Raw genomic sequence first — 14,660 nt, 5'->3', positions numbered from 1 at the left:
TGTTACAAAAAAAACATATGGACGTTTGATATCCCTTTGTTAATTTTTAGTAGTGTGTAGAAGTGGTTACCCCTTTCACTGGTGGAAGAGGGGAAAAGTCGAGAAAATAATAGGGAATTTAGTAGGGCTGGTGTGATAGGAGCTGTACAAGCACATTGAGTACAAGGGAAAGGGTTTTGTCGCCCTCCTTGGCCTTCTTTTCTCGCCTTTACTTCAGTGTACGGGTTGCTTTTGAGAACCATTCACGTCGGTCCGGCACCGCATGTCTCGCGTACGTATTTTGAACCTACCACGCAACTGTACGGAGGATCAGCTTCGAAGCAACCTGCTCAAGTCGCTTCCCCCCGATGGGCCTCATATCGAAATAACGGATTGTGTTATTCTCAAGCGTGCCCCACGACCGGGTGCACGGGGAAGGGGAACCCCGCGGAAATCACCTGCGCCAGATGCTTCAGAGAAGGGCGTCATCCGAATGGCTTTCATTGGATTTCGAAACGCTGCAAGCGGCCACTTCATCGTGCGGCACCTGGATGGAACGTACTTTGGTGAGGCCAAGTTGCAGGTGCATGTGGCGAAGGGCCTTGCTGATGTGGGTGTTACGACAAACATGCGGAAAAAGTTGGGAAAGGAAGAACAAGAGGAGAATAATCAAAGTTCAACAATAAAATATGAGGGCATAGGCGAGAAACGTGCAAGGGATGTGGAATTGGGAACAAAAGATGGAAAGGCTCCAAATGCGGATGGTGCTGGAGAGAGTGAGGAAGATGCCAAGAAGAGGAAGCGGCGAGAAGAGTTCGTTACTGAAAGGATACGAGCAACAACAGGACCAACATGGGCCACTGAAGTACTAGTGCCGGAGCTTTCCGCAGACGCGGAAGCATCCCCAACCGGAGATTGCGACGGCGGGAATGGCGATGCCGAGCCACAGGGAAAGAAGGAACAGGAAGATCCCAACATTGAGTTGGAAAAAGCACTTGAACGACAGAAGAAACTTGGGGAAATAAGTGACATGGATTTCTTGTCTTCCTTAGCAAAGGAGTCGGCTAACCAAGCCTGCAGTAGCAATGACGCATCGGGGGGTGGCGGTAGTGACAAAAGAAAGGGAGAAGTGCTAGAAAAAGGTGACGAGAGTGAGGAGGATCAACTTTTATGTCCTGAGAACCCCTCTCCCAGAGACGACCAGGAGGAGGTTGTGCGGGAAAGTCGCCGCATCCGCTTAGGTAACATACCGTTTATTGCGACCGAAGAAGATGTGAAGCAGTTCGCCTCTTCCCACGTCGGACCTGTGGAGGCTGTTCATATACCACTCACTCGTGACACCAAACAGAGCAAGGGTGCTGCCTTCGTAAAGTTTGCCCGGGTGGAAGATGCGGTTAATGCCCTTTCCCGTTGCCAAGGGGCCATCTTTATGGGTCGCCTCTTGCGAGTTTCAGCCGCCACTGAGGATCCATACGCCAAGAGGAGCGAGGAGACCGCAGGAGGGTTGGCTGGGAATAGCGAATTCAAACGGCAGAAAGCGAAGGACAGGCGCAAAGAGGGAGAGGGGACATCCGGTGTTGCACCAGTGGCATGGAGCTCAACGTATATGAACAGTCACACGGCAGTGGAAACTGTGGCAAAACGACTTGGAGTAACCGCGGACGCTGTTGTTTCGGTTGACGCCCGTGGTGCGGCAGTGCGGGCGGCAATAGCTGAGGCGTATCTTACATCAGAGATAAAGGAAGTGCTGGGCGACGAGGGAATTGACTTTAGTCTGCTGGAAAGTGCACGCGAAAACCTTTTGAAAGCGCGTAGTAATACTACCATTTTAGTGAAGAATGTTACGTTGGGCGATCCGGCATATGCGGCGCAGCTCAGTAAGATGTTCTTGAAATATGGGACGTTGGAAGCTACAGCATTTCCATCGGCAGGGGCCTTCGCACTGTTCCGCTACGTGCATCAACAGGATGCACGAGTTGCCTTCCAGCGCCTGTCGTATAAACTCTTCAAAAATGCACCGTTATTTTTAGAGTGGGCTCCTATCGGTTCTCTCTCTACCGCAGAAGACGGAGGTGATTGCAACGACCGGGTCCCTTCCCACAGCGGGAATGGCAGGGTCGATGACGTGGACGAGGATGGCAACCATGTTGGCGTGGCGGCGGGTACTCCACACTTTACGCTATTTATAACTAACATCCCTTTTAATTCCACGAAGGAAGACTTCAACACTTTCCTGTTGGACTCTTGCCCGCGATTGGCGAGGGCACCTGATAAGTTTGTGGAGCGATTGGAATTGGAACAAGGAAAAGGACGAGCATTTCTTACCCTCCGCGATGCAAGCACTATGTCCTACGTCCAGCAGCGGCTGAACGGAAGAACTATGGCGGGAAGAACACTGGCTTGTGTTGTGAGCAAGCAAACAACCGCTGCGATTAACGGCGCTTCCCCGGCGTCACGAGCTGCCGGTAATGGAGACGGGGATGGTGAAGACGGTGTGGCGAAGGTTTTCAACGTCATTTCGAGAAGGGGCGCCGGTCAAAGCAACGGAAACATTAGTAGTGATTCTAATGTGCCCCCGGGATGCGATGGTCTAAAGCTCGTCGTAAAGAACGTTCCTTTTGAAGCTACTGAACGTGACATTCGCGACTTATTCACCGCCGTTAGTGAGGTACGTAGTGTACGGCTCCCCCGCAAAAGCCACCAGTTTTCCTCGCATCGTGAGAACAATCATCGTGGCTTTGCTTTTGTGGAATTTCTCACGGAGGAGGAGGCTCGCCGTGCAAAGCAAACACTCGGATCTACGCATTTGTATGGGAGACATCTTGTAATACAGTATGCCAAGCTGGACGAATCGTAAGGAAGTACGTCAAGGCGGAAGCAGCGGCGTCCGGGGTGGGATTTTGACGACGAAGAGGCGAATAAGTTTGTCGCGCTTCGGGGACCTAAGTGCCACCTATGCAAAAGCACGGTTTCGTCAATCACTGCTCAAACCTCACCTTCTATCGCCCTATTTCTGTTATCACGGATCTTCATGCTCGATTAAACATAATTATTATCATAATGCAGGACCTGCACAACAACTCAGCCGAACAAAAAAAAAGGAAGCATGGATTGCACTGCTAAATTCCAAAATGAGCACACACATGTGCAAGACGATATTTCTTTTTGCGTGTGTATGTCACATGTCCCTTTACTCTTTGCTCTCTGTCATTTTTTCTTTCTTTCACCTTCATGGCAGGCGTGGTTGCGGGAAGTTATCGTGTACAAGCCTTGTTGTACTCGCTTGTAAGGGTAGACACAGAAAGTTGGAGGTGGGGACGTTGGCAAATCCAAAAGGCAAATTGATATATCGCGATTTCTTGCAACGCGTGGGTGCACAGAGAAAAACAACAGACATATTACCCTAGAGTATATATTTCTTTTTCATTTCTATATAGAAAAGGGAGAGGAGGACGGTTGGGTGTAGTGAAGTAAGCAGTGACGCTCATTCTTCTTATATATAATATCCATACTTATTCGCCATATTCCTGGGTGCGTCACACCGCTGAACGATGGAAAACAGCACAGTAGCCTTCTCAGTCATTCAAGACCTCATCCACTGGCCACTTCCACCCTCAGACCCCAGCGTCAACAACTTTGGAGAAACCCATGCCGGTAGCAGCGTAGGATCATTGGCGTTCTCGGACGATCAGTCGTTCAACGAACTCCCGCTTACGGCAGGGGCAACTGAGGAACTTGATGAAGAGCCACCAGAACGGCAGCAGGCGCGGTACGCTGCGGTGCGACGTCTAATGGCACTGTCGTTAGCTATGGGTGAAGAGTGGGCAAGGCAAGAGGTAGTACCATACCTGCTGCGTTGCTTGGAGGAGGAAGATGCAGAACTCAGCTTTTCAGTTGGTCTAACCGTCATGGACTTTGGCTCGTTGCGCACATCTTCCTCTTCGCCTCTAACAATAAGGGATCTGATCCCCGTTGTTGCACGCATGGGCGAGTCAGCGGATAGTGGCGTGCGCCACTTCCTCGTTGAAGTAGTTATCCCAACGCTGTTCTTCGGCGTTTCGCTGGAATGTAGTGTTGACCTTCGCGAATGGAGGGCGAAGTATGTAAAAACTCCTCCTTGCAGCAATGACTTTAGCGAGGCGAGTGATGAGTTAGGGTTTGGCCGGACCTCAAAGCAGGGAGACTCCACTCGTTGTGGAGTGAACGGTCGCTTTGAGGGGTCACGTATAAATGACCGCAATGATATACACTGCGCTGCTGGTACGTCTAATGACGTGTGGGATCCGTTTCAGATAAACCTTCACGCAAGTAAACTGCGCGGGGCCATAACTGACTACCTTAACAACGTTTGCAAATATGCATCAGAGCGAGCTGAAGAGCCTGGTGTTACAGCAAGTTTGATAGCCCGTAGCTCCGCCCTCGACCCTTCTAATTACTCGGGAAACCGTGAGCGTTGTGATGCGTTTCATCACCGATGGACAATGTTTCTTGGACTTATGGAAACAATGCTGCGGTCGCGTTACGTTGCGGCTGTGGCCGCCGCAGTGCAGTGCGTAAGCAATGTGTTCGCATCTATCACATGGGCAATGCGCGTAGACGAAAACAACAGAGGTGTTTCCACATCTACCCTGATGAATTCTGTAGAGGAGCTGGTGGAGTTTACCTTTGTCGCGACGAGGACGCATGTGGGGCGGTCTATTCTCAGTTGCACACAGGAACCCTGCAAAGAGCTAATGCAACTTTTGGTTGAAGCGCAAGTTTTTGTGTCGGGGGGTGGTGGTTCGCCAATAGCGAAAGTGGAGAGTGCGAAGAATGTTAGCGACTCCGGAGATACAAAGTCTGGCAAGGCAGCAAATGCCGTGGTGGATGATGGCAGTGGGCGTCACACCATCCAACTCGGTCTTGCGGGATGCACCGCCTCTCAGCGAGACGTTTGGGATGCGTGTTTGACTGCCGCGGACGCTAAAAGAATGCCGAACGTGCTGTTTGTGAGTATCCTTCGCTCTCTTCCCCTGCTTCTTGACTGGTCCAACGCATCGAATCCCAAAATGGCAACTGCATATGAAGCTGGTTTATGCTTCCTTACCGTGTGTAATATCTTTAGACATGCGATCACTCCCCTCGTTCCGCACCAGGATGGAGGTAATTATGACGGCGTCTCCCCAGAAGGTGGAATCCGTGGTGGCAACAAGAGTAGGGGGAATTTTAGCAGATCGGTAAAGAAGGAGGTCAGTGCGCCCCAACCATTCATTGGCAATGCGGCGCTGATGCTTGAGAGTGCCGCTTGCCGCGACTTCACTGTTTCTGAGGCGGTCCTTGATGGCTTGCAACAACTGCTGGATGAGCTGCAACGACCGCACGCTATAGAAGACTTCTTGCGTGACGGGACATCTAGCGCACGACTCACGCTGAGGGAAAAGATATCGCTATTGCGGCAGCTCTGCTCCCTCTACCGTGACTGCGTCGTGCACTTGGCCTCAGCGCCTTCCTGGAAAACACGTTGGCTGGTAACGCAGCGACTTCCTGAGTTGACGGGCTCCATCATCATGTTGCTTTGTCGCATTGGCTGTCACCATCCTATTGATGGCCCCTCACTGGTGGAGGAATGCGTGGTGTATCTCTGCCGTTTGCACACGGAGCTGTGGGCAGGCCCGAAGGAGGGAGACGGTGAACTGCAAGAAATGGCTCAGGATGAGGAAGAGGAAGTACGTTGTGTCATTGGCGTATGCGCGGCACGTGTTTTCACGGCAATTGGACAAGGTATGGTCCGGCTTACGTTCCCCGGTGGTTTGGTGAAGGATCTACGTGTGAAAAATGCGGATAAAAACCGTCCTGATATGGGGACAGCGGCAGGTAATTATTACAACGATCCCATCAGCCCTGGAGTTCACTACAAAAGCAGCAGCGCCAAAGAAAGTATTTCGAGTTGTAACACTGGCCCAAACGAAGTACTACTTGCTACAAGTACGGTAACAAAGAATCTCCCGCAACTGTTTGACGTGGTGTTTGCGTGTTGTGCTGGCCTTTTGCAGGACAAGGAGGAACGTGTGCGGTCAGGGGCCGCTGCTGCTTTATCTGTTCTGTCGCGGACGCTCAGCACCATGGTGACCGTTTGTGAGTTTAATCCACGTGGTGTTCCCAAAGCCGATTGGTTAGACTGCCTTAATAGGACCACTAGCCTACTCATGGAGTTGCTTGGGGACTGTAGTCCAATAGTGCAGTTGTCACTTGTATCGGAGCTGGTAGCACTGCTCTCCACGAGGACCGCTGGTGCTGGGAAACTGGCGGCCATTATGGGCAGTTATGGAAATGGCAAGGCACTGGAACTCCGCGAGGGTGCACTGACTGCCTGCTTAAACAGGCTTTCTAAGCACGAAATATGGCGGTATCGAGCAGAGTATGCAACACTTTTGGCAGAGATGTGCTTAAGGTTCCTTGCACCCAACTCACTTGCAGCTGCTGAACTTGATGTCAGTCGCACGCCACGGAGCGTACACCTGCTAGAGATTGGTTTGCGCGAAAGTCGCAACGTCGAAAGTGCAAGAAAGCCCTGTGGAGCAGTTTTCGCCGAGGATGGGGTAGACCCTTTACACTGTTTTGCGAAAGAGGAGTTGCTTCCGCTGCTTGTTGATGTACTCTTTGACAAGGTGAAGGCTGTACGGGACAGTGCTCTGGAATCGTTGGTTCATATGTGTGAACGACTATCAGCTGCGCGCCGCCTACTAAAACAAGAACTGTCTCCATCAAGTGATGAGTTAAGGTGTAGCAGGGGCAGAGATATTCTGACAGGTGCGATGCGGGAAGTGGGAAGAGGTGGTCCGCTCCACGGCAGCGGCACCGGAGGTCTATTGCGGAAGAAGCAGTCACTTTGCAGTCGCTTTTGTTACGACAACGAGGATGATGTTTTTATCAGCGACACCTTGTGGCCCCTTATTGTGAACTCTCCGAAAGCTATGGCCACGTACCTCAGCAGGAGCTCCCTCCTGCGCATTGCTGTACGCATTGGAGTCGATAAGAGATCCATTCTGCTTCCGCTGTTTGATCAACTTGGTCACGACCCTGTGCTAAATGTGCGGTTGGTCGTGGCGAAGGAGTTGTACGGTATACTCGAAATTTCTCCTGGCGTCGCCGCGAGTGGTGGAAGCACTGGCTCTAATGCATTGCCAAAGACTTTCTTCACTGAAAAAGAAAAGAATGGCGTTGTGTTGGATTTATTGAGATTGTTGGTGGAAGACAAATCAGCAGATGTACGAGACGAAGCGGCGAAAGCACTGAAGCTTTGTTTTTAAATATCAAAATAATTATTGACACTCCTATGCGAAATAGTGTTCCTGGGGAACCAAAGGGTCCGCGCTGATTTTATTAAACACTTTGTGCTTCCATGTTTCCAATCTAATCATGTATCTTTACAAGATTTGCACTCATCTTTTTGCCGGTGGCAGTATTTCTTCCTTTTTTGGGGGGGGCGGTCTCTTTCCTTCAGGAGCGGTGAAACGTTTCCCGTGTTTATTCCTTTAGGTCCATTACTGTTGATAAGTACCTGTGAACACACGTTAAACGGCTAAGGGCGCCGCACAAAAAGAAAAAAGAAAGCTGGTGTGAGGAAGGCAAGAAAGTTTCTCCTTTCACACAACGAAGAATCTACAACATTTTTCCCCCTCTGCACCGTTAGGTATACGGATACTCAGTGAAAAGGCTCTCGCGGTGGAACACAAAGAGGGGAAAAGGTAACGCAATCGAACCCTCTCAGTCAGCTAATTTGCGGTTCTTCCTGTGTACACGAACTGTAAAGCAATGCTGCGGTTGCGGTGTCTCTTGTGCGTTCCGGCAGTTGCGGGCCAACGAAGAGTTATCATGAGATCACAAAGTTGGGTATCGGTGCGATACGTCGGTTCTTCATCACGTGTTCACGCTCGTTTTCTTGGCCGCGGTTGTTCTTTTGGCGCTGCGCTCAGTGAACAGCATCGATGGATGCGCGTTGGGGCCCACAAAAGGGCAGCGGGGTCTGCTGACGAGACGTCACAGGGAGGAGCAGAAGGAGAGGACGGAGCCCCTCGGGGGGATCGGGCCAATACGACTAGCGGCATACACTCTCATATACAGGGTTTGAAGGAAGACATCAGGAAATTCCCGGATATATACAATAGTGCCAACGCATTTAACTTCATTCTCTTCACAGCTTTCTGCCTATGCAGCACGGGAAGTAATGTGGAAGAGAAGTGGTGGATGGATAACTGGGGTATCGATGCCACGTTCGCACCTTGGGCGTGGTTACTGCACTCGTTTATGATGAACAATTTTCTCTCTGCGGCATTTTCGATGCTCCTCCTTCATACAATGTGCCATAGTGTGCTCCCCACAATTGGTTCCCGCGGCCTCGTAATTTATTGTGTGATTACCGCTGTTACCTCTGGATTTATTATGTGGGTGGGAAACAAGTTGGCGAACAACACGTCGGAGAAGCAGTTTGGGCCATGGGATATTGTTGCTGCCCTGTTTGTGATGCAGTACCTTCACCAAGGATTTACACCTGTTCAAATACTGAACAGTTTCACCGGTTGGTTGCGCTACGCATGTTGGGTAGGTGCGGTATGTATTGCGTATTATGACTGGCAACCAACAGCAGTTGGGACATTGATGGGGTTGGCTTTGTGTAAGGGCCACCCGCGGTTCCGGGTGACCACAGGTGCCGTGTAGCGGAGTGCAAAAAACAACAACAACAACAAACAAATGATGCGATTGTTTCGTTTCCCTCCCTCACCGTCTCTTATTTTGAAGATTTTGTCTCATCTTATCATTTCACTCAAAAAAAAAAAAACTTCACACCGAATTTGTTTGTGCAGTTTGCGGTGAGGAAAAGTCCTTTGTGATTGCGTGGAAATGTGGATGACTCATGTTGGTGCACTCCTGTGGACCGTAGGAGAGGGTTGTTAGAGAAAACGTACTAATATAATAAGTTGACTAACCCAAAAGTAATGAAGGTGTGGTATACAAGAAGGTTGAGTGGCGAGAGGAAGTAACGGTGTTCGTGCCGAGGGGGGATTGCTACCGAAACACCCAGTCGCTTTAAATAGTTCTACGTTAGTTGAGTTGGTGCTTACCATCCCACCTCACTGGAAGGGCAGATGGATAGGGGTTTGCTCGCTGCTAGTATCCTCTTAATTTTGCGCTTCACTTCCTTTATCTTCAAATGCGTTGAAAAACAAAAAAACAATAATGAAATATGAATGTGCCCCGTGCGTATGGTACCAAAGGTAGTAATGATTACAGAAGAACTCTTTCGATCCTTCGTAGAGCAGGCATGGGGTGGGGCGACAGGTGTCCGCACTGAAAACAACGAAGCGGGGCCACAACATACCCAACAGCAACATCCAAACCACGGTTCTGTCCCCACTTCCGCAATTTCTCACCTCATCACCACTCCCTTCACAGCACGTGCCTGCTCACCGCTGGATTACCCGAATTTACTTATGGCGTACCACAGGGCTAGCAAAAACGCCCTACTGCGTTACCATTACGATGCTCCCATACTGCAACCACGCATGATATACTCGCATCCGAAGAGACCAACACCCGCCTCACTGGAGCATGCACACAGTAGCCGTCCCACACAATCACAACATCAGCACTCACAATATTATCACCCGAGGCATGCGCAGCGCCAGCACCGAGCAATACCAAGACATGCACATGAGGCAGCGGGTGCCCGCCCCCGCCCATCACCGCACACTCGCGCACACCGAGAAGCTGAAGCCTCTCTTTCTTCTGCCTCAATACTGCTCCCAGCAACGGCGTCCGACACACTACCCCGTACAAGTGGATACACGGACTTGCGTATCACGCCTGTTATGCTGAGTAGAGCAAGCACTAGCTGGCCACACGAGGGAGTGGAGGATTACATGCTCGAGAAGCCCACAGTTGTCGCGGAAGAGGGAGTACGGCCATCTTGGTCGCCTCAGCAAGTGAGGTACAGACCACCAACCTCAAGCACCAGCAGTAACAACGCCCACCAACGAATAAGCTCAGGCATGTCAATGGAAGTATTGAACTATGGTGGTTTTGCAGACGAACATGATGAGGAATATGATAACAGCAACAACGAGGGCCAATACAATCCCTTAGATTACGGTCAGAAAGATGTCGAGGAGCCAGAGGGAAGAAGTACAGTGTGGCTAGACGCGAGGGACGCAACAGATGGGTTCCGTTCCTCGCAGAGATATCGGTATTCAACAAACGCGCGCAATTCACACCACCCGCACAGGACAGAGACGGAGGACTTTTCGAGGACAAGCGGAGCACTTGAACAGTCAGCACATTGGCATGTACATAGCCACCGGCAAACTGTGGAACTAGACAGCAATTACGAAGAGGCATCACGCCGAACTTACGCTTGGAGGGCATCCGACGGTGGAGAAATATTTTTGGCAACACATTCAACACGACGGTCGACGCTTTTAGACGACCGGCACGTTTAGCGCAGTAGGGTAAATGCAAAAGGGAAGACTCACATTTTGTGCCTGCTAGCAGGCCAATCTACAGCATGTTAACGTAAGATACCAGCAAACAAAGCAAATCACCCGCATAGAGTCTTGTCAACCCAATAAAGATGGGAAAGTGTATCCCTATCAATGGCCTAGCTCTTGCAACACCGGCTTCGCGCCATCCATATGTGCTTATCTAAGATTTTCTCCCCCGTTGATCAATCACTAAAGGTATTGGTAGAGGTCATGACACGATTGGCGGGTCAAGAAGTGGTTAAGGGAACTCGCAAGCGCGGCCGATCTAAGGAGTGTGGAACCGATGAGGAGGCGCACTTTGTTATCCGCATTAATGGGAGGGTAACTCAGGTGCCCTCTGCCGCACCGTCCCTGAACCTTCGGCAACTACTTGGACAAGCGGGTGTGTTGCTGCAGGACATAACGGATGAGGAGACCCCTATCCTATTGCTACCATGTCCCAACACTGGAAACGTTACGGTGCATCCCAATCATAACTATAGGCTAGTGAAGTTCGTTGGTGAGCACGTGTGCCCTGCCGGAGATTTTTTCCCTGCTAACGACCATGAGATAGACGCCATAACATTTACTGCTGAGGGTAACAAACTGCACAAGAAACGTGTCTTTCAAAGCAAAAAACTGGCCGACAGTACTTTGGGTTCCTTAATGGTATTCCTACAAAGCAACAAAATATCGTATGCTCGAGATTTCCTTATGCTAAAACCAGAGGAAGTCGAAATTTACAAAGGAAAAGCAACTGCAGCAATGATGAGGCACTGCATAAAGGGTGTTGAATTGGAAAGTAGCGATGAGGAAGTGGAGGAAAGTGAGGTGTGTTACGAAGGGAAAGAGGATGAGGAAGACTAAAAGGAGAATCTATGTAAGAGGGATGGTGTGATTGTATACTTGTTGTACATTGTTGCTGTGCTGCTACTGGTTGTTGGTTTGTTCAGATGCATGTGAAGAACCACCCCGAAGCAGGTAGGATCGTTGATAATTTCCGTTTGTGTGGGTGAATATCCCAAGGTAAGGTAGCCTCATTTCTTCTCCCGGAAACATTGTAAAACCGCACGGGTGGGGGGTATATACGCGTGCAGTTGAATGACCATCTCGTCTGCGGAAGCAACGTCAACTACCCAGCAACTCACAACGAGAGCGATGGTGAACTACATTGTGGAGCATGCAGCCCCATCGGCAGTGTGCCTCGTGCGCAAGATTCAGAACTCGCCGTACCAACCGCTATCATCGGAGAAAGTGTTGTCCGTTGCTACACCTAACGTCCTCTCGCTGCGCCCACCGACACACGTAGCGCATCAGGCACTTATGGAATTCTATTCAGCCATAAACGGACACTGTGGCGTTAACTGCCCCGACCCCTTCTCTATAGAACTCCAAGTAGCCTCAGGTCGTCCGCGGGACGCTAATGCCGAAGGACGTATGAGGGAGTGCCCCCTGCCACACAACAGCGCTACTGGCACCACACCGCCTTACGGATGTGCGGGGGGTACCGCATCCTCATCACTACCACATGCCCCTCCGTCACAGGGAATAGGGGTTGTGGCGGGTGGTCGAAACTCTGCTCATCAACAGAACATGGCTACACCACTGCCATCCCCTGCAGGTTCCCCACTGCTCCCAACCAGTGCAGCATCCTCTTCTGAGGATTACCGCCTCTCACAGATCCGTCGAAATGAGCGCCACGTGGGAAATGCAACATATGGCAGGGTATGTACTTTCTTCCTCACTCGGGAGGGCTGCAGGCGTGGGAAGTACTGCAATTTCCTCCACATTGGTAAGGGACCGGCGGGTGGCGGGTCTGCGTTGCCTTAGTCAAAATACGAAGGAGTGAAGCGTGGCTTTCAAACTCTGAATATGTTTCCCCAACCCTAAATGCGTGGCTTCAATGCATCTGTGTTTTTCTTTCGTCTGTCTGCGTCCACTGTTGTTCTCTCTCACGTGTCGGATTCCTTTCTCCTCTTTTGTCTTCCTTTGGCTTCCTTTGTTTTCTTTGTTCTGATGTGTGAATAATAATATCATCACAAGACAACTAAAGGGAGTTGTGAGTTCACTGAGCAGAGCTAATGGGTCGCTTTTGTGGTTGAGGTTTGTTTCCCAACGGTAGATCCGTGGGGTATATATATATATATATATATACATATAGCGACTGACTGATAGAATCACAGTGTGGAGCAACAGGAATGGGTGGCAGGACTGAATCACGGGAAGCATTGGCCGCACTCGTGGCAGCGTTGTTGCTGCTGCTGGGTTTTGTGAGTCCCGTTATAGGAGACCAAACCGTGGGCACCAAGGTGATTGTGAACCTCTTCAACAGTTGTATCAACTGTAGTAGTGGGCAGGCGGATGGCATAAACGGTACTGGTCGCTTATTCAAGGCGGTGGGTGGGTTCTTTAAGAACAAAAGCTTTCCTTTACTTTTATGTGATGTTGGAGGTGGTGGATCCACCGTGCGACTCGTAAACAAAACTGGCATATATACAATTGCAGGCAGTCTGACGCAACGTGGTAATAAAGACGGCCCCAAGGGAGATGCACTATTCAACAATCCCACCTCAGTTGTAAGCGTCAACGATGATATTTACGTGGCAGACAGGGATAACAACTGTATTAGGCGAATAGATGCTGAGGGCAATGTAACCAGATATGGACCACAAGACCTTAACAAACCGAAGGATATTCTCCCATTCACATTGAACGGGACTCAGAATCTATTCATTTCCGACACAGGCAATTCGCAGATCCTTTATGTGCCACTGGATGCTAATAACACAGTGGTAACTACACTAGTCGCTGGCTTCCAACCTGGTGTGATGCAAATAAGCAAAGAAAAGAACATGATGTATGTCGTAAAAAACACCTCATGGATTGCAGCGGTTAATTTGAGCAAAACTGGGGAGTCTGATATTGGAAAAAGTAAGGATATAGGTGATGTGACGTGTCTGCACTACAAAAGTGCTCTGATGCTGACTCAAGCAGAGGATAAACTATATTATTACGGTGAGCCCAATGGAGAGGGGTACATCATGTCACTAGAGGTGGAACGCCCATCTCCAGCATCCCAATGGTGTGCGCAGTCAATGTTGAAATGGGACTATGATCGGATTGTCTCATTGTTGAGGGTGAATGACAAAGAGTATTATGCTACAACAGAAACGGCCGTGTATGCCATTCGTGATGTAGGCTATACACCGACGCCAACGCCTCCACCAACGCCCCCTCCCACGCCTTCGGTGCCGCCATCACCTTCTCCCAGCCCATCAGCATCGCCGTCACCATCACCATCAGTGCAGCCGCCACCGCCACCGCCACCACCACCACCGCCGCCGCCGCCGCCGCCGATTACTCCCAATCCGGATCCCCCTTCACCTCCGAGACCCACAGCTGTTGCCGCCTTTCGCGCTTCTTCGTTCCCAATTGATGATGTAAAACTTATGCATGCTCTGTATTCGTGGATTATGAGGGATGTTGAGATCGCTTTCGGCACAGATGACTTTTTTGCTGTTTTCCTCCCCCCAGGTTACAATGACGTGCCTGGTGGTACAAATGTTTCGACGTGGACAAACTTGACAGCTCTAGAGAACTTCGACAAGAACATCCTTATTACCAACTACCAAGGGCCTCCTGGTAGGAGCAAGCAAGAACTACAGAAGCGGTTGTTCTCGTCTCCATGGAACTGGACACGGAAGTTTCTTGATGAATTGGTACGACAAGAGGAGTGGGATCACCTATCACCATTCTGCATGGTGAAGTGTGTGGATGATTGTCAGTACATTTCCTTCAATGAATCTCTGTGTGTAGACGAGCTTCAGTTCCAGGTGCATGAGGACCTGCGTGCTGCAGGAATCGCCTCCTCAGTGCTCTTGGGCCTTCTTGCCATCATGCTGCTGTGGTTGCTCATAGCAAGTCCACCGAATGCAAGATCTACTTTTGTGCGACTGCCGGCGCTGGAGTAGTTGGAGCTGCAAGTGACTTCGGAGTCACTCATGGATACGTAATGGAGGTGACAGCCGGTGGGGAATAGTGAGAGGCAACCTCTGCGACTACTTCGCATGAGGTTAGAGTTGGGTGGGTGTGCGTTTCTGGTCGTCATGTGATGGCTACACCTTGCTCATTTTGGGTGAGGAAACAAATCTTTTTGTGCAGAAAATACGTATTTATGACAGTAAG

General features: G+C 50.3%; 7 protein-coding genes across 7 annotated transcripts, besides 6 other annotated features; all 7 read left to right on the top strand.

Annotated features, from left to right (window-relative positions):
- Positions 1-7,555: part of a sequence feature (sequence corresponds to BAC RPCI93-29H22) that runs on past the window's edge.
- Tb927.8.4170 (RNA-binding protein, putative) lies at positions 263-2,836 on the top strand (the record flags this gene model as incomplete). Its single annotated transcript, XM_842155.1, has 1 exon — positions 263-2,836. The coding sequence occupies one exon, from the start codon at positions 263-265 to the stop codon at positions 2,834-2,836; it is 2,574 nt and encodes an 857-aa protein (XP_847248.1).
- Tb927.8.4160 (hypothetical protein, conserved) lies at positions 3,531-7,268 on the top strand (the record flags this gene model as incomplete). Its single annotated transcript, XM_842154.1, has 1 exon — positions 3,531-7,268. One exon carries the CDS (start codon positions 3,531-3,533, stop codon positions 7,266-7,268), a length of 3,738 nt encoding a protein of 1,245 aa, XP_847247.1.
- Positions 7,556-14,660: part of a sequence feature (sequence corresponds to BAC RPCI93-10J17) that runs on past the window's edge.
- On the top strand, positions 7,774-8,676 carry Tb927.8.4150 (hypothetical protein, conserved; the record flags this gene model as incomplete). The annotated part of the gene is made up of 1 exon (XM_842153.1): positions 7,774-8,676. One exon carries the CDS (start codon positions 7,774-7,776, stop codon positions 8,674-8,676), a length of 903 nt encoding a protein of 300 aa, XP_847246.1.
- Positions 9,207-10,454, top strand: Tb927.8.4140 (hypothetical protein, conserved; the record flags this gene model as incomplete). Its single annotated transcript, XM_842152.1, has 1 exon — positions 9,207-10,454. One exon carries the CDS (start codon positions 9,207-9,209, stop codon positions 10,452-10,454), a length of 1,248 nt encoding a protein of 415 aa, XP_847245.1.
- Tb927.8.4130 (hypothetical protein, conserved) lies at positions 10,647-11,342 on the top strand (the record flags this gene model as incomplete). The annotated part of the gene is made up of 1 exon (XM_842151.1): positions 10,647-11,342. The coding sequence occupies one exon, from the start codon at positions 10,647-10,649 to the stop codon at positions 11,340-11,342; it is 696 nt and encodes a 231-aa protein (XP_847244.1).
- On the top strand, positions 11,577-12,305 carry Tb927.8.4120 (hypothetical protein, conserved; the record flags this gene model as incomplete). Its single annotated transcript, XM_842150.1, has 1 exon — positions 11,577-12,305. One exon carries the CDS (start codon positions 11,577-11,579, stop codon positions 12,303-12,305), a length of 729 nt encoding a protein of 242 aa, XP_847243.1.
- Positions 12,440-12,485: a sequence feature (A-rich).
- Positions 12,608-12,635: a microsatellite.
- Positions 12,674-14,446, top strand: Tb927.8.4110 (flagellum-adhesion glycoprotein, putative; the record flags this gene model as incomplete). The annotated part of the gene is made up of 1 exon (XM_842149.1): positions 12,674-14,446. One exon carries the CDS (start codon positions 12,674-12,676, stop codon positions 14,444-14,446), a length of 1,773 nt encoding a protein of 590 aa, XP_847242.1.
- Positions 13,748-13,777: a microsatellite.
- Positions 13,783-13,831: a microsatellite.

This window comes from Trypanosoma brucei, chromosome 8, assembly GCF_000002445.2.
Source record: "Trypanosoma brucei brucei TREU927 chromosome 8, complete sequence".
NCBI classification, from domain to species: Eukaryota; Euglenozoa; class Kinetoplastea; order Trypanosomatida; family Trypanosomatidae; genus Trypanosoma; species Trypanosoma brucei.
The sequence above is the reverse complement of the archived record's forward strand: the minus strand, read 5'-3'. Positions and strand labels throughout refer to the sequence as shown.